This window comes from Larimichthys crocea, chromosome XIV, assembly GCF_000972845.2.
Source record: "Larimichthys crocea isolate SSNF chromosome XIV, L_crocea_2.0, whole genome shotgun sequence".
Lineage (NCBI taxonomy): Eukaryota > Metazoa > Chordata > Actinopteri > Sciaenidae > Larimichthys > Larimichthys crocea.
In genome coordinates, this window is record NC_040024.1 from 1917269 (window position 1) to 1939610 (window position 22342).

The 22342-nt window shown below is 40.7% G+C and overlaps 1 protein-coding gene across 13 annotated transcripts in view; it reads right to left on the reverse strand.

Annotated features, from left to right (window-relative positions):
- The window catches only part of nrxn2b (neurexin 2b), a 592065-nt gene that overhangs the window by 438469 nt on the left and 131254 nt on the right, over positions 1-22342 (reverse strand). For 6 of the 13 annotated variants that reach the window (XM_019268034.2, XM_019268033.2, XM_019268027.2 and 3 more), the window contains 2 exons: positions 1987-2016; positions 1571-1579 (listed from right to left, as the gene is read on the reverse strand). The exons of 1 other annotated variant lie outside the window; for it this stretch is intronic. In XM_019268034.2, coding sequence (XP_019123579.2) covers positions 1571-1579; positions 1987-2016 — 39 coding nt within the window. The remainder of the gene's footprint in view (positions 1-1570; positions 1580-1986; positions 2017-22342) is intronic. 6 more of the 13 variants (XM_027287992.1, XM_027287993.1, XM_027287994.1 and 3 more) reach the window with 1 other exon arrangement.

A 22342-nucleotide genomic window follows, 5' to 3' on the forward strand; every position in this document is an offset into this window, starting at 1 on the left:
ACCAATTTTTCAGAGAAAAAAGACACACCTAGGTGATGCACAGGTCATGATGATGTACACTTTATGGGCTGTAGATTCATAACCTTGCAAAAGAAATGTCAGAAGTGAAGTGTCATAGCTAGAGACGTTTCTCGCTGAGATCTGGCTTTGTCTTATTTTTTTTAGACTTGAAACAAATGAATCACAGAGACTTCTGGGTACTTGTGCACTAAAATTGTCTGGTTGGTAATCTGGGCACCATTTCACCTGCAGCGGTAAAACTGACAGCCATGAAACTTTCTTTTAAAAGTGCAAATTTATACTCACTGCAAATAATTTAACATGAGGAGCTTCAAGTCTAATGATAGACACCAGAGTTGACTTTGATTCTGCTGCTGCTTTTATCCAATTTCTTCAGTTATTCTCAGTTTTCTAACTTACAATGAGTACTGATATGATGTTGAAATATAAACTCCTCTAAATGATACCCTCCAATTTTTAACTAAAATTGTGTGTGAGAACTGAATTTGAAATGGGAGAACTGAATGTTCAGTTTCAAACTAATAAATTCAATTTTAAATTACAATTCAGATTCAGTTTTTCAATGGAATGATTCAAACTGAACAAAACAAATTCAAATTATGTGATTCAAATTCAATTTCTGGTGGCACATAGACCGGGTTCATTAGAAGTCACAGTGGTTTTAGGAAACCAAGATGATTACATTTCTGAAGTGTTCAGTATCTTTAGATGATGGGGAAACAACTCTCATCAGTGAAGCAGAGTGAAGGGATGAGTTATGGCAAAGGGGGGTTGCGTGAATCACAGACTATGATGATAGAAGAGGGGAGGCTCTAGCCACACCAGTAAAGGTCAGAACATTCACTGGCTACCACGTTTGTTCACTTCCTTTCTCTCTCATGAACTTTGCTTTAACACTTTTTTCTATGGGCAGTCCTCACTGGGAGGCCAGAGGCAGAGAAAGGTCAGGGAATGAGGAGAACATAACTGTGAGGGATAGTAATGGTCTGGAGCTTGGTGTGCAGTTTAAAATGCATTTGGGCTGCAAGAGTACACAAACTGACATCAAATGTTCACATTAAAAATCTGTAGGTCATCATTTAATCACAGTTTTTGAGGAATAGGGCAAAAGAAAAGGTGAATGACGTGTGTGAGGGATAGAGAGAAGTGTGGTGTGACAGAACAGCTGTGATGTAAGACGAAATTGTTCGGTATATTTAGACAAAATAGCATCAGAAATAACATCCAGTGTTCATAGCAGCATCAAAACAACAGCAGACATTTCCTGATAAAAAAGGAAGTCTAACACATCATTTCAGGTTAAATCAGAACTTGAACTGTAGCCCTTTAAAATCTGAATGCCAAACAATGGGAATGTCAGCAGAGTGGTGATGAGAAACTCTGCACATTCAACAACACTTTCACCTTGAAGTGTTAAGTGAATGGGGGTCTGGACACATTTTGTTTTGTAACTTTGACCAGAAAACACATTTCCAATAGAATCAGCATTTTTTTTCTCTCTTTTTTGTTTGTTTAAACCCAAGCAGAAGGGATAGCAGAAAAGTGTTACCTTCAGCCCCTGGGGTCAGGTCGTCGGGGTCAAAGGTGGTCAGAGGTGAAGGTCCAGGACGTGAGCCATAGGACAGGACAAGGGAGTGGGACACACACAGGTGGAGGTCACAGAAAAGCACAAAGACATGGCGGCAGGGAGAGGGAGGAGTAGCAGGAGTCACAACGAAAAAGAAAAAAATGAGGAGATGTGGAAGGAGAGGAAAAAAAGGGGTAGCAACAGGGGAGGATGTTGCAGAGGGTTCAAAAGCCAAGGGAGGATTTGGGAAGAAATGGAGGGGCATGGCACCAAGAGAAGGTAAAAAGCAGAGGAGGAAATTGTGAGGAAAAGCGGCAGTTTCGAGGGTTTGGGGGCAAAGAGGCTGAGTCAATTCCTCTAAAAAAACAGAACCAAAATAAAAAGGAATGAACCCATACCTTGGTCGTTTAACGTCAGATGCGCCAGACCTTGAAAGGGAAAAAACAGAAAAAAAGAACAGAAAGAGGAAGAAAAGAAGGTCATAAAAGGCACGGGAAGAAAAAAAGCATTGTCACAACGTTGGACTGCAGTTTGTGACAGACATCCTGGGGCAGACTTGGATGTCAGAGTTCAAATCAAAGGTAAAAAACGAGAAAGAGAGATAGAGAGAGAGAGAGAGAGCGAATAGTAACAGAAAACAAGCAAACACTTCTTGAGTGAGGTGTGGGGGGTTTAGAAAAAAAAGCATTTTCATTTGGCGCAACCCCCGAAGGCTATTGCTCTCACAAATGCTTTTTTTTCCTCTGGAGTACTTATGGAACACACAGAGAACTGTTTGGCAGAAAAGGCTTCAACTAAATTCCTTGTTTCCTACTGTACTCAAATCGTAAGAAAAGAATCTGAGCTCTCACACAGAGAAGGTCAGAGATAAACCTGGAAACACGTCACAGGATAAAATGTTTTGTGTTGCCTGTAAAAACCCAAAGCCAAAGATTGTTCCAACACAGATGTGAGCATACACATCATCACAACAGCAGCACAAAATATTTATGTAGCTTACTGGAGGCTTACAAATTGCTGATCCATTGATTTCCAAGAAATATCACCACAGTGAGGTCCTGCTGTTCATGTTAAACAATAGTAGTAAAGTAACTTGAGGCCACAGAATTGAGCAAATCATTTTACATTGTGACAATCCATACATGCAAATAAAAAAAACATCCACACATATTATGAACAAACAAAACACTTGGTCCCGATGTCTTGATGATGACAGAGAGATGGCACAATTGTCATCCCCAAAATACCTCCAATATCTGGTTAAAGGCAACCACCCAGTGGAAGCACAATCATCTATAGAGAAATAGCAAGCACACAATTGGCATTAAAACTGGCATTAAAAGAAGCAACAGGCTGAACAATTTGCAAAGTTAATTCCTTAAACTAAGCCAAAACAGTAAAAACACAATAGAAGGATCTTAACATCTCTACTGTCTGAGACTCCAATCTAGTCATGAGAATATGAAAATTATAATAATAAAATAAAAAATCTTAAATACTACTACAGCAGGAGTGTTTACACAATGACAAACACAACAATAGCTTTTGTGGTTTAAAATAGTTTGTTCATCAGGCCTTCAGAAAAAGAAAGGGCTAAAACACAGGAATCGTTGGGGAAGAAATGCCTAACTCGAGGCAAAATGATCATTGCTGGAAAGAGTAAACATGCACTACCGTCTCCTGTAGAAGCAGACCTCAAAACAGAGAAATAGAACCTGAAGAAAAATGAAACATGGTCTTAACTATGGCCTAAAGCGAGGTTTATTCCCGAATAAACTGAATAGCTAAAGCAAATTGGATTTAACCCCAGGCAGCACAGAATATCAACAACATTATGTCTGTCGGACTAAAAACCCCCAAAAGGTCAAATCTTTTCAGGCCAACCTGTCTTTTCTTGATCAATACCATTTCAAACATAGGACTCTGGGCAACATGAGCACACAGCTCAATCTAAATAACCCTGCACGTCAAGGAAGTGCAGCCTTGGAGTGTTGTGCTTTACTTATCAAAGTGTGAACATGGGAAAGACAAAGCAAGCTATTTGCTACCTAAAAGACCCTTTAGATTCAAGAAGACTCTATAACTGATGGCTGTGATTTATGAATATTCAGCAGAAATAGATAATAAAGACATCAAACGTACACAGTTTTGATTTGAAGATAATATGACCAACTTTTCCAAACAAACACCCACTATTGTCTACAGCTGATGCTGATCAAATCAACAGGTCTGTTAATGTAGACGATGTGCAGCACACACTAAGAATGGCAATTTGCAAGAAGAGCTACAAGGACCCAGAACAGCCTTTCACTTACCCTCTTGAATCAAGGACGGGCTAAAATACAGATTTTTTATACTGACCTAGCAGCGACAAACAGAAGAGACAGCCTTTAAAGCAGCATTAATCTACACCAAAACTGCAGCTTCCATCCACAGCAAACAGGTTTGTCTCTGTGATGTCCGTGCATCAACATTTAGACCATGTACTGGCTAACTGAGACAGCTAAGGTTACTTAAATATTCAGTTGTTCCTTGCTTTTTTCAAGAAACAAGAAAAAGATAGTATCTAATGTCTCAGAAAACAAATTAACACACAACCGCAGCCTAACAGACTAACACATACCACCACCACTGGCAAGCAGGTAAATCAGAATGCAAAGACTACAGAAGTGAAATGACTCTTGACTACAAGCTGTTCCTATTGTCCTCTTCCTTAATAACATCTGTGATTCAGGAGCAGAGGAAATGTACAGGCAGAGTGTTTTATTTATCTGGCTGCAGTCCGTTTCCTGCCGGCCCTTTGCAGGGAGTCCAATCATTCTCACTCTGCCTCCCTCTGTTTTTGTTCCCTTGCTCATAATCCATTAAGGAGATAAGGCGAAGGCTCCTGCAATGAAACAGAACGGTGCTGTCGCTGCATACCAAATCATTCAAATACCCCCCAACCCCGCCCCGGTCTCATCCAGCTCAGGCAGGCAGAAGACAGTGGCACAATTTTATGGTGGAGGAAGACATGAAAAGGTGAAGAAGAGATGGCAAGAAAAGCCGCACAGAGGAAAAGATGTCAAATGGCATCTTCACAGCCAGTGTTAACCACAGATTTACAGACAGGTGTGCAGCACGGTGGCCAAGAAAAGCCCAAAAATCAATCCAGAGGAGAAAGTCATTCCAAGGTATCGTATCAGGAAATTAGAAAGTTGGGACCTCATCCGTGCAAAATGCCAAACTTTTCTTTTCACACATTTCTCCCAAAACAGAACACAAACACACAAAGCCAGGCACGCACATGGTGTTGTCTTGGCAGAAGTATAGGCCTCTCAACATGCCAGACTCTGATTAGGATGTGATGGCTTTCACTAGCAAGTGGTTGGAGAGAGTGAGGAGACGGCATGACTCAAAATTTAAATTACTGATCACTGTAAGACGTCTTAATACAACAGGCACAAGGAAAAGCTTGATCTCTCTGAAACTTTCTGCATCAATATTGGAGCACAAATCAAATTAACACAGCCACAAGCAACGTCACTTGCCACACATACTGGGAACGTGACAAAATCCAATCCCTGGCTATGAGTCTCCACATCTCCTTGACATCTGAGCATTTGATTACAACCTTAATTCTGTGGTGAGTACAGATGGGAGTGCCTAACGGAACCAGTGCCGATTGGAGAGCGGCTCCGATTGGCTGGTTATGATTGAGTGGCAGATGGAGCAGGGTCATAATTCTGCCATTAGGAGGAGACGTGCTTACGTATTATCTGGCCCACTCCTCTCCCCCCCTGTTTTTCCATTTTTTCTTTGCTCCCTGTCTACACATCCAGCCCTCCATCAGCCAGCTGCAGCTGCCTCCTGCTCTCGTCTTCCTCATCTGCCACTTTCTTCTGCTCGGCTCTCTGGTTTGATGAACACAAGGCGCTATTGTTTCACAAACTACTGATTTCACTCAAATGACTGTTGGTGGCTCTAACGCCAGAGTCCTTCCAGATGCTGCATGATGAAGACAAAGACAGGCAATGTCAACTGCAGTCATATCCATGTAAATTACTTCATAGATATACCACACTGATACTTGGTGTTTAGCTAAATTAATTTAAGAACCATCTACAAACAATAACATCTTCAATACTTTGATTCGTGGTATCATCAGCTTTACTGACCACATCTGCAGGAAGACTGATTACGATGTTCAGTGCCTTTTGACCTCAAGTTGTTGCAACATACTTACTTGGCCAGGTATAGACAATGCGTAACAAAATATATATATATTTTTAAATACAGGCAGTTTTGAAGTGTTTGTTTTGTAAGCCGCATTCAATGGGCATAGTGAATTCTTGAATGACCTTGTAAGACATTAATCTGTCACACTGTCCACAGATTATGATGAGCTTTATCATCCCACACACAAACACACACACACACAAACAGATGTGTTGGGTCTCAGGACAGCAGCAAAAGCAAATAATTGGAAGGGAGGGACACAGAAAAATGGGTGTCATCATCATTATCTCTTTCAGCCTTTCCCGCACTTCTTTTCCTCTCACTTCCTCTATCCCTCGTTCATCAGACGGACACAGACTAAGTCAGAAGAAAGAATGTGTTTTCTTCCCAAGCCCCCTGTGGTGCTGGGATGGCATGTTAAATAGCATCCTCCTCCAAGGACTTTCACTAGCATATGGCCACCGCACTTAATGTGCCTCCTGAAAGCACATGGCATACTGACACAAAAGCCTCTCCTTTGCTTGCTGATCTCAAAATTTGAGCCACACAACAGTGATTAAAAACACATTTCTAAGGACGGCGCGTTTGTTGACTAGCTGGAGTGAGCATTTCCAAAAACTATCCAAGTGCATAAAAGTCATGAAGTATAAAATAAGAACAATAAATGGCTTTATGTGCAGCTTATTGCTTGGTGCACCCCTTGGCACGAGATATAAAACTGCACAATATCCAAAACGTTTGACACATCCACAAATCACTGGCTTTTACTAGACCTGAGCACAGATAAAGTCTCACAGTCTAATCATCACTGTACATCTCCCATTGCCAGAAAGTGCAGGCATGGCCCCCGAGGCCTCAGAAACAATTTGTGAAAACATCTGCTTAAAAGATGTCAGAAAATGGTTCTGATTGAATGTGAATAATATGCATCTCAGTAGGCTGATCTATAATGCATAGTGTCTTTGCACAGCTTAAGTAATATAGACACTGTAGCGGGATTTAAAGTGCTTTAATAATTCATTGAGGGTATCTATTCTCTATAAAGGAAGAGATGCTGCAGTGGGAGGTAAGGAGCTAAGAAGACCTCTAAAATCTTGCCGACAGTTATAGGTTGACGTTAAAGCCTTCCGTGTTTTTCAGTGCTTTAAATTATTAACATGGAGCTTCACCCAGTTTCAAAGAAACATGTTCCATACTTTAACATCAAGCGAAATTGCATGAAAATGTTGCACAGTAGCATCTCAATGTGATTGTAATAAAGGATAAAGGACGTGTGCTATGTTCACACAGACATAAAGAAATAAGCATCTCATGAAGCTGTCTGAGTTGCACTAAGGTTGTACATTTAAATACTCTCCCTAGAGGGGACAGTTGTGGTCTGATGCAGCCACCATATTACAAAGTTGTTTGTTTCTTGTTGTACAGTTTGCACAGTGTTTAAGTCCAGAAGAGCTTTTTGCAGTATGGGTTTAATACAACAAGGGGTGCCGAGCTGAAAAGACTGATCAGTCCTGTAACTGTGCCGGAAGTGTTCCCCTCTCCACTAGTGTGGCAGGGGAGTGAACACCTCTGTGCTCCTTTTCTGTGGGCAGTAAAATGAGGGTGACTGGCTCTTGCCTGGTTGTTTCTCACATTGCGTTGGTGCACATTTGCATAAAGCTGAGTTTTTCTCAGCTTTCTATAAGCTGTAGTTCAGTGGGCAATGTGGGACTGCAATGCCAGGTCCCAGTCTATCAGCCTATCACTCTCCCAGCTTTTGAGTCTGTATGCGTAAAGCCTCACAGTGAACACACTCTGCCTTGTTCATAACATAAAGAAAGGCATGATTGGATGGAGCCTTGTCAATTACCTTCCATTTGCACTGACTCTCAATCAGATAGCTAAACGAAGACTGGAAAAGCTTTGATTCATCCGTCCTTCTTTAGTCAATAGTTTAAGCTTTTGTCTACAGAAATTGAGTCACTGTTCAAGGGCTGTCTGTACAATACAAACTGTCTGTAGGTCACTGCAGTGAAAAGAAAAAGCATGGATGCATGATTTGGCACATACGATACCAAACAGCTGTTTTAAATATCAGATCTAGGTTCATTGCATGTTACTAGATTAGTCAACTACTGGGAACAAAAGTCCAGTGTTCACAATGCTGCTGATGAACATGAGCCATTTTTCTAAAATTCACCAAAAGATATTTTTTTAAGTAAAATATGTGTAGTTAACTGTCTGTGCTGGCCCATCATCATTAGCTAATCTAGTCCATGTAGTTGGGTGTAGTAAATATAGTGAGAGTGACATACAGTTAACAAGCCACTAATAGAAGCAGTGTATGAAATCATGTTTTGGCTGCAAGATCTGTTAGTGTTAGGAATTAATGAACGGCTGCAAGAGTGGTTCCATGAATTTCTACAGACTTTTATTTTTTATAGCTCTTCCAAAAACATTGGACACAATATGAATTCAAGCTGACCACAGCTGCCTTTCTCTATGAAGGACGAAGATAGAGTGAAAAACTACAGGCCTTTACTCAAACACATCCATATATCCACACATCCATCCAGCCCTACCCATGTTGAGTATTGGACAGTACAGACATTTGAAGAAGATTACTTTGAGACACTGGCTGACATGTTGGTTGCAACATTTGCAAGTTGGCTGAGTTTTACAGCATTGGATACAGAGTCTTTTAAATATTATAGTAGTAAGTACTAGACCTTTCAGTTCAGAAATATGCTGCAATAGCATCACAGATCCATTTACCTATGACTTTAGGCTGCACCCCAGCCCTATGGATTCACTGCAATACAAATCTGTATGCTTCTTAAATAACCAGTAACTGTAACAATGTGAAAACAACAAAGCTTGAATTTGCACAGCTGTATTTCAGCAACAATGAAGCATAAGGGCATTTCACACTGACTGTATGTCTTCTGGAATATACAGGAGGTGGACAGGCATTCTGAAAATACAAGTACAGTACAACATGCCAAGTACGCATGTACTAATATACAACATTTTTCCGTCTGTTTTAAATAATGTCATAATTGCACTGGTGTTTACTCGATCACGATTTCAGGTGAAAATCGTCTTGGTTTGGTTAGTGTATTTCTGGCAGAAAGCCCTAGATCCTCAAGGTAGGTGAATAAAAAAATATAGTCCTTTTAAAGCAACTGAGAATTCTTTTCTGAATGTCTGTGCATGCGTATGTGTGTACGCATACATTTGATTTCTTTGGAAATTCCACGGGGAATTGTTGACCCCAGGCGAGGCACTTAAGCTGAGCGAGTGAAGCATTAAATCTTTATGGTCACTTTCCACTTTACACAGCAGCAACAGCCATCATCTGTCAGGAGCGACGCACTAAGTTGTTTGGAAGCCTGTCACATCACGTGATTTACGATTCAAAGTTACAATTAGACAGAGCCACGCTACATAATTACATTTGCACTTTCTAAGCAGACAGACAATTTCAAACCAGTGCCATGACAGATAAGCCAAAACATCCTTAGTCTTAATTTTGCCTCTAACTTTTGTGCCATTGCCTTGTTCTTTTTAGAATTAATGTAAGCACTAACTCAACTTACTCCAAAATGAAAGATATACAACATGCACATTTCATACTTAAAAGAAATGTCAAAGCAAGATTTCTGTTTGTATTCCGTAAAAGCTTACCCATATTGCATAGACAGTGTTGTTTATTGCCGTAATAACTGTCTATGCTGTACGTGGGGAGATCATAGTTAAGTCTTACAAAGGAAAATATCTCATATAGAGATATTATGCTCTCCCACATCTTCTAATTAACTGCATAAAGCTGAGTGAATCACTTTGACTCACATTTTGTTCATTAAAACACAGTTAATATGTCATGGGATATGTCTGGAAAAATAAATCAGGGCATCTTGGATATTGGTGAGGGGTAGAGATCTGAACAGTTGCTGTTCCATCTTAATTAAACAGTTCATAAATAAATTGGACCTCCATATGTCGAGCCGGAGAACTTGGACTGATTTCAGTTTTTAGCCATCAGAGGTAACAAATAGAAGGGATGTTGATGATTTCTTCATTTATGCTTATTCACACAAGACAGACTAAAGATGCTCAGAGGAGCTACAGTGATTTACTAGTTCATATACAAACCCCCCTTCAAAAGGAGTGACTGTGATGTGTAATATAGCCAACATAACATCCTCATGTCCTGGGGTGTATCTCCTAAATTTAAAATAAACACGTACTGTCTACCATCTTTCATTCCCTTGTTTGTCTTTTTTCCAATCGTGAAATGTTTTGAGTCTCTAGCCTGGAAGAGCCACGCTGGGTTCATCTTGGGAGAACCAATAAATTCCATGTCTGACCTCTATTTTCCTTTCATTTATAAGGTCAAAAGTAATCATTAGTCCCTACTGAGATCTGGTGTCCTCTCTCCATCTGTCCTTCCTCTCTTCTTCCTAATCTTCAACTGCCAGCACCGCAGATGCATCCTACAACCATTCCCCGGTCCATCCGCCCTCTTTCCACAGTCAATTTCATGGGATGAATGCCTCTGATTGCCACTTCTAGACCACTCATTAGAGAAGCTGAAAGTGGGAGTGGGCAACAAAATGCATGTCGTCCTTTATAGTTTTTTTTTTTCATGGGATGTTTGAAGCTGTAATTGCAACGTCAGATGTGATGGAGAGAACGGCAGCATTGATGGAAGGAAGGAAGGCAGTCCTCAAGTGAACGATTAGCACATGCAACCGCCGTTCTTTCTGATGTACAAAACCATTGGAATATCTCAACCCTCCAAACACACAAAACCTATACAAAGTAACAGCATCATTTCTAATCCTTGCTTCAACTTTCACTCTTCTTAGTCTTGTAATGTGTTTTACAGTCATGTACTGTACGTTTATACTGAATTTCAAGTCTCAGTTTATTTAAAACTACTGGAAGAAATCTGAAATAAAAAGAAATATTTTTTCAGTTATAGGTGATGTCTCAAGTATCATTACTTACATACATTATAAATGTTCAACTCCAACTTACAGGGAATGCTTTTTTTTTTTTTACATCATTGTCAGCTATTGCAAAAGTAAACCCATGTCAGTAAGAAGTAAAAACAACAGCAAAATCCCCTGGTCCTCTGAGCCATGGAAGCTCAAGTCAGAGGCAAAGTAATCTACAGGGACATTAGTACAAAATAGCACCTTGCCTTGAGCGTTTGTTGATGCTTAATGTTTCATTTTGACAATTTTCTCCCTTCAGCCGCCGTTTAGGAGCACACATCCTGTTACTCTCCACTAACAGCACGGCAGTGAACTGTAGTTTCTTGTTAGAAAAAAATATAAAATTGTAATGACTTTTCCTGGAAATGTGGCTTCCCGTGAGGTTTTGACAGGGCGACTTCCTGTCTTGTGTCAGGGGGTAGGTCTCAGCAGGTAACTACAACAACATCCCATAATGGAAAATTAATGTCTTCCAACTGGGACAACGCACTAACTTCATTTAGCTCATTGGGTCGGGTAAACACCATTAGACCATGGAATCTGCAGTGCTCCTGGAAGTTCAGTCATTTGAGAGAGAGTTGGATAATTATGGCAAAATTAATGGAAATTGTGTAACAAATCTATTCATAATTCATGAGCCTATTTTCTGAGGCTGGGATTCTCTTTGTAGTGAATCAGACGCAGCTAGATTTAACTGAGATTAGAAACTCCCAACTGGTGCATCTTCCTTGCTTTTAATAGCATCATTTTGTGTTTCTTTGCTGTACAATGCTGAATCAAATGTTTTTTGAAGAGTTTACTAAAACAGACTGAAAGCTGAGGAATTGTGCAAAGAATTTATGTTAAAAAGTTAAGTGTTAATAAGTCCCAATTATCCTTAAAGTAAGATAATAGCTTTTTAGTCAGATGAGCTAACAAATTGAATTTTTAACACGATACCAGGTCTGTGTGATTGTTGAGAAGAGACTGAAGAGCATTCTTAAAATGAACCTTCACTGAGATTTGGGTTTTTTTTTTTTTTTCATTCATTTTTTCAGTTCATAAGAAATGTAAAATGTTGAAAAGGAAATGGCAGACAAATGTTAAGTAGACAAAAATGAAGTACTGGGGTGTCGTTTAGCTCAGACGGTAGAACAGCCTCCCAACGTACAAAGGCTTAGTCCTTGCCACGGCAGGCCAGGGTTCAAATCCAACCTGTGGATCTTTCCCGCATGTCATTCACTATCTCTCTCTCCCCACATTCCTGTCACTCTTCAAGTTGTCTCTATCAAATAAAGCTCAAAAAGGCCAAAAAAAACACATGTATGTCATTCTTTTGTCTAGCCATCTCTTTTGAGGGTGAAGCCATGCCATACTTTTGTCTAGCCATCTCTTTTGAGGGTGAAGCCATGCCATAAATTGGCTGAGTTTAACCCTAAATTAAGGAAACACCAAATCTCAAGTTGTTGTTTTTTTCCAGAAACACAATAGTATCTCGTTTAGTTTCAGCCGCTGAGCAAAAAGCCCTGCTGCTTGCTTTCATCTTGCCAAACTCTAATTAGGCAAACTGAACAAATACCAGCGAGAGAGAAGTCCTCTGCATATTCAAACAAAAGGGCTCCTGAGTTCGAGCGAGCAGAAGGAGCTAAAGAGAAGAGAGAGAGCTGATCACAAGAAAATTAAATGGCACTGAACCTTGTAAACAAATATTTCAACAATGTTAAACACAATGTAGGAGACGTCTGGTGCCGCTGTGCTGTGAAATAGCCCAGCTCTGTTTGGAATGGGGTTTCATGTATGATGTGCAAGAAAAACCTCAGCTAAAGAGACAAAAAGGAAACAAAAAACATCAAGTGTGTGCATCTGTGTGTTTTTGTGATGGGGTATCGATGAAATAACGTTAATACAATAATAGAAAAGGTCACACTTAACACTTTTCTTAATAGAAAAGGTTACACATAAATGTACCCAGTGGAGCAATGTGAGGCTTCTTCCACTTAAGAGGTGAAGCAGAACCCATATTTCTGCTCATCGTACTACCTGCCTGGAAATGCCTGAAGCCCATCATTGCCTTCATTAATAATTTTTCCTTTAGCGATGTGGAGTGTTCCACCTTGAAGTGTCAGCTATATTTCCCTGAAATGTATGAGCTACTGCAGCCAGCCCAAGAACATTGAGGTGAGAGACAAGACTGACACAAATCCATTTCTTTTCTTCCAACATCATGGAACTGGTTGCTTCCTAAGTTTCGTTTCTCTTGAAAGTCACTCGCCACTTTTAGGCCTTCTGTGGACAACTGCATGAGATGCTGCAGCCCGGCCCTTGTTGGCATGGCAACTGGCTCCAGTATCTTTCCTACCATGACGACGGCCATACTGGTGTATTCACATTCTGCTTCGCATTCCTCTGCTCTTTTTGTCTTTCTTTCTCTGTCATTCTAATCTATTGATAATGTCATCTTTGTACTCTTTGTTTGTCTTTTTCTGCATGATTTTATCTTTCATTCCAACCTCCATAATCCCCTCTCCTTTTGTTCTCCGCCCTTTTTTTTCTTTTTAATTTGGCCTCACTGTGGAGTTCAATTCTCCTTTTCATTGTCTTTCTTTGCAAGCAATTAAGCTTGCCACTGTGTGTTTTTATTACATTAACCAACCAAATACATAATGTTCAAATATAAAAAGTCAAGGGGGGTTTGATTTTGAAAAAGGTTATAAAAACGAAAAAGAGAATTCAGTAATTATATTAAGGGTGCATTTGAATCAGTCTCCTGGTTCATTGCCCACAGAGATAAAGCGAGCAGAGATTGCAGGTATAAGGCAATGGAATAAATCTAACCCTTTCATAAATCTTCCCACTGCAGCGAAATTGCCTTTTGGGGGAAAATCCTTTTTATATAGTCAGGAATCCTGTAGCCCATTAAGTCCAAATTGCTAAGGCTGTATTGTTTAACTGTAAGCATTCGTCAGCACACATAACAACACTGATGAAGTGCAGACGAGCGGAACGAACACAGACCTGCATTAATTTGCATTTTATCACATTACTACTATCATAAACCAAGCAAATAGAAAAAAAAAGACTTGTTCAGAATCAAGGGAACCAATACAATATTTAGAGAGTGTTACAAGTATTTTGGTGCATCAAATAGAGCAAAACACAGTATGACATTAATCATATCCATTTCTCTGGCACCTGGCTATCAAAAATAACAAGAGAAACAGATTGGAATAGCCTGTTACCCTGAGGAGCTCTCTGGAGACCAACACAAGCCTGAGGTGCAAGACGTCCATGTTATCTCACAGCCACACCTGATGTGTATGCGTGTGCATGTGCAGAGGTGCACTTTTGCCAATCCCCCTGGGACTTTGATACTGTACTCAGAGTAAATATTATCATCACTGCTTTCGCCAAAACTCTCACCACCACCGTTGTCGTTTTGGCTAGCACTCATACAGTGTAGGATTGCTTAATCAGATAGGGCTGTTATGCCAGGCTCCACTGATCCCATCTGTCACGACTTCATCCTCGGATCCGCCGTGCTGTTTTGAGCCCCACGACAGCTCTTTAAGAAAACCACTCAATCTGTTCTCTGGGCTATTTTTGCATCCTTTGCATTTTTTCTCCCAATAAAGAACAAAGGGAAGCATAAAGCTGCAGGTTTCTTGACACAAAGCAATATTTTCACTTGGATTCAGGCGAGGTAGCCTGACCTGCCTGATCTGTGGTCCCGCCCTCCTCCACCATCTATCCACTACCTCCACCTCCACAGAGAGATCTGGCAGAATATCAGAGGGGCTTGGTGTTGCCTGAATCACCAGCTTTTTGGCACTCAGTGCCACTCATCCCTCCATGGCAGGCATCCCTAGCAGTGAGTCTGAATACTAGTCGCCACTGGATCAGCTCATCCCAAAGGAGTCCAGAGAAAACTGGATTATTAACTGGATAACTGGCTCATAAGGGCAGAGAGACCCCCAAATATGGTGCCTTTGTCCCTTACTGTGTGTAGTGGAAAGGGGTCATTACTTGGTCACCAGTTTAAGAGGCTAGATCAGATATAGCTCTCAACAGATTTTTCAGTTCAAGTTGTAAGACATTTTTCTAAGCCAAGCTTATGTCCAATACAAGCCTAGCTTTCTCTAGTTCAGTCTGCTACCCCATAAACAGTTCATGAAAACTTAGACTTGCCATTCTGGACATCCAGTATCTGTTGGGTATTTACTGGGTAAGCGTATCATTTGGCAAAGAGTGATTCAGTTTTGTTTCCAGTTTATTTGGACAGAAAATAAACGGTTACAATGAACAGTGAGAGAGTATGTGACTGAATATAAAAAGTAAAAAGGGGCAATGAACAGATGTCAAAGAATGATGTAAACAGAGATGCCACAGTACCTGCTCCCCTGTTTGATATAAGTACAGAGTCTGTGCAGTGCAGTGTAAAAACCGCAAAGCCATGACTGGTTAGCACCAAAGATATCACAAAGTCAGAAAAAACAAGCTTCCGGAGGATTACCGCTCTGATCCATGATACTCTATGAATGCTAATGTGCCAGCTCGAGGCACAAAGAACTCAAATCCCCTGCGGCCCTCCACTGCTCTTCTTTGCTTATTAGAACTTATTATTATGTGACACTATAAAAAGATTGACTCAAGTGATCTACAAGAGTGATAATATTATAATGTGTTAAATCGTTAGGATATGTACACTGCTGTGTCAGGACTAGCTAAAGAGCACAGCTGAGTATCTGACATTAGGCTGACCTGACTCGTCTAGACCAACTCGTCTCTCAAAAGTCTAAAATATGCCCCCCCTCTCCTTCTCTGGCTATCTACTGTCCAACATACTGGCAATAAGGTCATTTAACTGCTAAATCCAATTATATGCAATTATCCAGTGTGTCTTATACCAAAGAAAAGAGCTTTATCTGACCAGGGGAGAACAGAAAATTGAAAAAGCAAGTTTCTTCTCCTTTGGCTATGAATTCTCTCTGGTGTGTTTTTTTAGGAAGGTCTGTGTGTGGCCAGTGTGCATGTACGTTTAAGAAAGAATCAAACTCACAGCAGTTTAAAGTGGATGAATAATCTATCGTTTTAGCTTTGAATATTTCCATAGACTGTGCAACGCCACTTCACAGCCGCATGATAGAATCTGGGGGTCCAACTAAATACACCAAAATGACAACCGCCTTCCCTGTCATTTTCACATAATAGCCAAGACACCAATCCATCCAACACAACAATAGTTAATAAAAAATAAAAATGAAAGAATGTTTTGATGCTGCATGTGTTGTCTGAGTAGGCTGAATGAATATCTTATTTAAAGGTTGTCAGTATAAAATATAAGGATTAAAAAATACAATATCAGGCCTGATGAACTATGTTTACTGTAAAAAGAATTTGAATAGACAATATTAATTTTGAACTACATCGAAAAGAAGGCAGTCTTAGAAATAGCGTATATAACAGTAATCCAGATCAATCAATTTTCATATGAGGTTCTGTAATTAAAACAAAGTGCTTGGCTAAGTAAGGCACCTGAAACTGGGATAGAGATTGATACCAGCTGTAGTAGAATGGATCTGCTTTGGAAAAAGAGTCAGGCAGCCAAATCAATAACTGTTTCTGAGTATTTCATCAGTGTCAGTAACAAAAGCATATAATTAGAGCTGCCTCAGAAATACCAAAATCAATCAAGAGGCGTTTTATTTTTCCCTTTTTTTCTGCTCAGGCTTATCACTGACAATCCAACCGTTTTGCGTGCGTTGTCTTTAGTTAACACAGCGGTTGCATCGCCTTGTCTGCATTCCAATTCCCTCAGACATTGCTTCCATGTAAAGATTCGGGTTACCTCTGCTCTCCTTATCCTTTCTGCACCTTAAGTATCTCTTGGCTCCTCTGCATTTACTGAAAGTAAGCGAGCTCGGGGAGGAGGCAAAAGAGTGATCAGTGTCATCTCCACTTCATTTCTATGATCAACGGTGCCTCTCAGGGCTCCAACCAACAGATCTGGGTACCCGGCACATCTGAACAGGTGCCATCTGCCACTGCCATCCCCGAGGCAGGGCGGCAAGCTGGGGCTGGAGCTCTACGCTGAGAATATGAGCGTATATGTGTGAGTGAGTGTATCACCCCGAGTTACTGGGTAGGGTTTTGCATATTAATGAGCATCTGTGCTTACGGGGGAAACTCTTGTTGAAATGCTTTTAGTATTTTCACACTGCACTGAAGTAGTGTGATGCAACAGGTATGTGTTCATTATGTAGCTTGTGCACATGTGCTAAAATTTAAACTGATTGGAATACTCAAATCCTGAAGAAGTCAAACAGACAGACAGGACCCACACGGGTTCTGGATTTCAGATGTTTCACCAAGAGACAGAGCTAAGACACCGTAAACTACAAACGGAATAACGTGAAACTTTAGAATTTAAATTTTAGAAATCTATCTCCCCATAGGTGCTTAGCATATCAGTATTTTCAGAAATGTCGCATGCATTTCAAATTTATCAATTTATGTCAATTTCTGTTTACTAGTTGACACTTTACAACAATGGACACATAAAAGCTTGGAGAAATGTCCATAATGTGTATGACTGTGTATGTATGCATACCAGGACTTCCTTTGGATTTTGTGTATGTGGTCACCATGTGTTTATTTATTTATTTTTTTTAAGCATGGGCAATGTGCATGTGCATGTGTGTGTGTGTGTGTGTGTGTGTGTGTGTGTGTGTGTGTGTGTGTGTGTGTGTGTGTGTGTGTGTGTGTGTGTGTGTGCATGTGTGCGGCCTCCTCTCCTTATCTCCTTCAGCCAGGCCACTCTGCCAACATACACTCCAAAGAGCCCCTAGTTGTCATTCAAGGCGTCACGCAGCCCCGAAAAATGTCACTATACGGGGAGTGTGTGTGTGTGTGTGTGTGTGTGTGTGCGTGCATGTGTGCGGCCTCCTCTCCTTATCTCCTTCAGCCAGGCCACTCTGCCAACATACACTCCAAAGAGCCCCTAGTTGTCATTCAAGGCGTCACGCAGCCCCGAAAAATGTCACTATACGGGGAAGGAGAGAGACAAAGAGAAAAATACACAAAGAGAAAGTGGCGAGTGGTGTGGGTCTGAAGCCCAACAAACCACCCCGTTACCTCAGTGGGGTTTCGTTATCTCTTCTGTTATATTGCTTCCCTCCTGCATGACCAGCTGCATACACACACACAGAGTGCTTTATCTGGAGTATGCCATAGCACCTAGCGCACTAAAAGGGTGTCTAAATTCACTGTTGTGACAGGGAAGAGTGAGAAGATGTTCAGTGCAGGTTCACTTTCAAAACATCTGCTCAAAATAAGTAGTGACGTTTCTCAGGTTGTAATTATGCAAAAGTGGGATGAGAAGTCTTCTCAAACTTTGACATACTGTCACTTGCATGAATCTAAAAGTGCCTAAAATGACGAAAGGGAGGGCACAGAAGATTTTAGAAAGCTGTTTTGAAGTTTGAAGTGTATAGTGATAATGTCATCAATCAGGTCAATTCAGTGTAGCACAAGGACATTTACTGTAAATCACAAAAACATTTTTTGCTAAAATATTCATTTAAAGTTAACAAAACTTAAACCATGAATTTATAACTTAATGCAGTTATACATGGTTTTCAACTAGCTGGAGTTTAGAGAATGGCAACTTTCTAATCCTTCTTTTCAAAAGGAACAAACTGTTCATTTGGCTGAACTCTTCATAATACAAATCCCAAAGGAAAGAAAAGAAGATGTTTATATGCAACATTCCAGTCGGATCTCAGTACATAGAAAACTGGGCTGGTGAACAAGATTTAGTGCAGGACGTGGCAGCTCCATTGTACACATTTGTTAAGCCCGCCAACAGGTGACTTTTCTAAATTAATCATGATTTGGCAGTCAGGTCGATTGTTACCTGCACATATTTTGCACACCTGTTGTGGCTTTGGCCTATCTGCACGATACATATCTTGTTTTGCCATTCATTAAAATGTTGCCATGTGCCCTAAAGGCCAACTCACACCGGAGGCGGAACGGCAGCGGAACGGCAGCACCGCGGTCACCGTAGCAAATAGCCGCCAGTCTAGTCAATGAGAGCACTCACAGAAGCGTCTCTCCGCGCCACTGCGCGAGCATTCCGTAGCATTTCTATTTTTTCCGCGAGCCACTGCTAAACCTCGTAAATTTCAACAGAGCAGAACGCACCAGACAGGAAATCCGACACAGAATCAATGTAATAAACCCCCTTTCAAAATAAAACACAATACGCAGTTCATGTAGCTTTTTACAACTTCACATCAATGTTACGTCATGACCGGTGGCACCAGGTGATCAAAGATCGATCAAAGGGTCTCAACATGGACGATGAGAGACTAATTGTTCAAGTGGAACAACACACAATAATTTATGACACAACAGATGCTTTTTATAATCTCCTCCACGTCGGAAAAGCAAAGTCAGCTGTTTGTTGTTGTTGTTTTCTTTATACACTGTATGTCCAGGATTCTCGCGTGATCGTGAATACGGCCAGCTCGCTCCGCTGCCGTTCCGCGGCTGACACAGGGCGCCGCTAAACCGCGGCGCTGCCGTTCCACTGCTGTAACGCTTCCTGTGTGAGTCCCGTGTAATCTGGTCACATTAGTCTACAGTGTGTTGAATATGAGCTCATAAACGTGACAGTGTGCTGGTCAGGATGATGACGCAACACTGAAATAAATAGATAAAAGATGGACCAGTTTGGAAGAAGTTTAAAAAAAAAAAAAAAAGGATTTATTTGGTCAAAGCAATTCAGCACATTTACTGCCATTTTAAAGCAGGTGTCAGCCAAGCTAAAGACAGTAAATGTACACACTGTTAAGGAGACAGACATAGAAGAGAAATCATCCGGACATCACAGGTTTTTTCTTTTTTTTTAAATACTTATAGGATGATGAAATGCTACACGGGAGACAAAACTACAATCAACTGAGCATCACCCTGAGGCTGAAAGCCTTCTCAGATTTAAATTAGAAATCTAATCTGGTGCATGCATGTGATCAGAGTGGAGAAGTCTTCATCCATGTCCATAGCTTTATCTCGCTTTATCTTTTTCCTGTGACACACACAAACACACAAGGAGCAGAGCACACCATGCAGTTATTTACCACAGATACTTATCTAGCAGGTTCTAGCCGTATGGCATTTGTGCGATTACCATCCTGTGGCAGCTGACAGCCAGCGTGGTGACAACACACAGTGACAAGTGGACGGTATCATAAATAATGACTTCCATCCATTCCAACTGCCAGGACGAGCAGCGCCTCATAACGGGCCGAGAAGGCAAGAAAAACACAAACATATGCTCGCACACAGAGACAGTGATTTATAACCCTTTTACCTCCTGCATGCAGGTGCACGGACAAAGACCAACACACACACAAATATACAGTAGACAATATGCAAACACTAAAAACAAAACAGAGAAAAGAAAACACAGGATTCAGGATTAAGGAATCAAATCAGAAGCAAATCAACACTTTAGAAAACACTGATGTCCAGTTGCAGTTTCACAACAACAAATTTCAGCTGGGTTGTTTCAAAAGTATTCTATGAGAGTTAAATAGCTGGTATAAGCGATTTCAGAAGAACCAAAAACACTAAAATGTTCCTGAATGGTCTGAAATATCAATCTGTTGTGAATCTGTATTTTGAACAGAATTCATTGCCGTTATCGTGCCCTCTTCAAAGACCTCTGTCTGCCTTCTGCTGCTCAAATAGATTGAAACATTCCATGTTTGTCAATGATTTGACTTGACGGACAGTTCCATTACATTCCCTCTCAGTCTCTACTGTATGCATATGTGTGTGTGTGTGTGTGTGTGTGTGTGTGTGTGTGTGTGTATGTGTGACTAACCTACCATCTGTTCGCACAAGCGGTTGTTAACAGGAAGATGTACCTACAGTGTAAAATGTTCACCCAGGTAAGACACGTTTGCTTTGAGCAGCTCCCTGCAAAATGTTTTTGGGATGCTGAAGCAGGTCATGGCAGATAATACCAACTGCTGGATGATGGTTATCTTGTAATTTCACTGTGCAGTATTTTTAAAGCAACAACACACTTGAGCTGATTGTACTTGTCTCTCACAGCTTTAAACACAGACCTGCATATAAGCATGTGTGCGCAATCACTATCACTACACACACAACACACACAACACACTCATATGATCCAGTCTCTCCACTGGGTGCTGCAGCTTAGTGAGTACATTCACACTGCAGGACCTTCAGTTCTAAAATTCTCTTCATTTCTACATTTATTTAGCCATCTATGTATCTATTCTGATAAGCTGATGATTCAACTGCCAAAAGTATCACAACACAGAGTTATATGTTTTTTTCATGTTTTTATTGTGATGTATACCTTTGGGTTTCTTTAAATTTAAATAAAGCAAGCAACTTGACTGTTTACTGGCTCAACAAACTGAAATTAGCACCGAAATTATTATTGCTGTTTGTTAATCAGAATGACTGCTTTTTGTGAATTTATGTGAGATTTATTAGATTCATACAGAAATGCTCAGGGATATTTTATAGCGCATACTGCATCTTTGAGGTCCAGCTGTTTTTTTTGTTTTTTTCTCTTCACATAGATTTTCAAACATCTTGTTGGTGATACATGTGTGAGAAAAACAAAGTCAGTGGTGGGACACTTTTAGCTGCTGTGTGAACAGAGTGTAGTTGTCCCTAATGATGGCTCCTCTCAAGCTACGTGCTGTCAGGGCAGGCCTGCAGCCAACAGGGGAGCAATAAGATAAGAAACTGTTTATACAAGCCAAGGCAGAATAAATCCCACGGTAAGGACCTGACAGTGGCCCACTGTGTGTCAGATTGCCAAGTAGCCTGATCTTTGTCAAGGCGTGGGGGTGTTATTACCCTGTGTGGGTAGCAGCTCACCCTACAAACCAAATACCACCTCAAACATCAGGGCTCCTTGTTTCTGTCTCTATGGCCTTCATAGCGAGTGGTAAGGAGAGTTCTTACCTGTGTCTCAGTGGAATTAACCTCTCAACTGTACTTCCTGCCCTGTTCCAGTTTTATTTTTTCCCAGTGCTGGAGAATTTTCCACTACACAGTCAAAGAAAATTGGGTGAAATGTCTCTGGCATCATTGCATATGGTGTGGCATTGATGAAATGAAAACTTTACATGTATTCGCCCTGGAAAGGTGTTGACTGTACAAATATGGATGAGTCTCTGTTTCCCTACCATTCAAAAAGATACAGCACTGCATGTGTTGGTTTGAAAATATTGTCAATCCAAAGTGATGCAGACACCGTGGGTGTCTCCAACTCTTTCAGACTTCGAAACATAAGAGGAAGCCACTTCGAGAATAAATGCTTTAAAGACACAATAGAACATGAATTCATTTGCTTAGGAGGTGATTTCTCTATTCAATGACTAAGTGTGGGCTGATTGCAGCCACACAATGAATAATCACTTATTTTAAAACAAATTAAATGTGTGAATGTGAGTTTTTAGGAGAGTTGGTTCTCTTTATAATTCGCTTCCGATCTATAGGTTTGTCCACATATGATTGACTC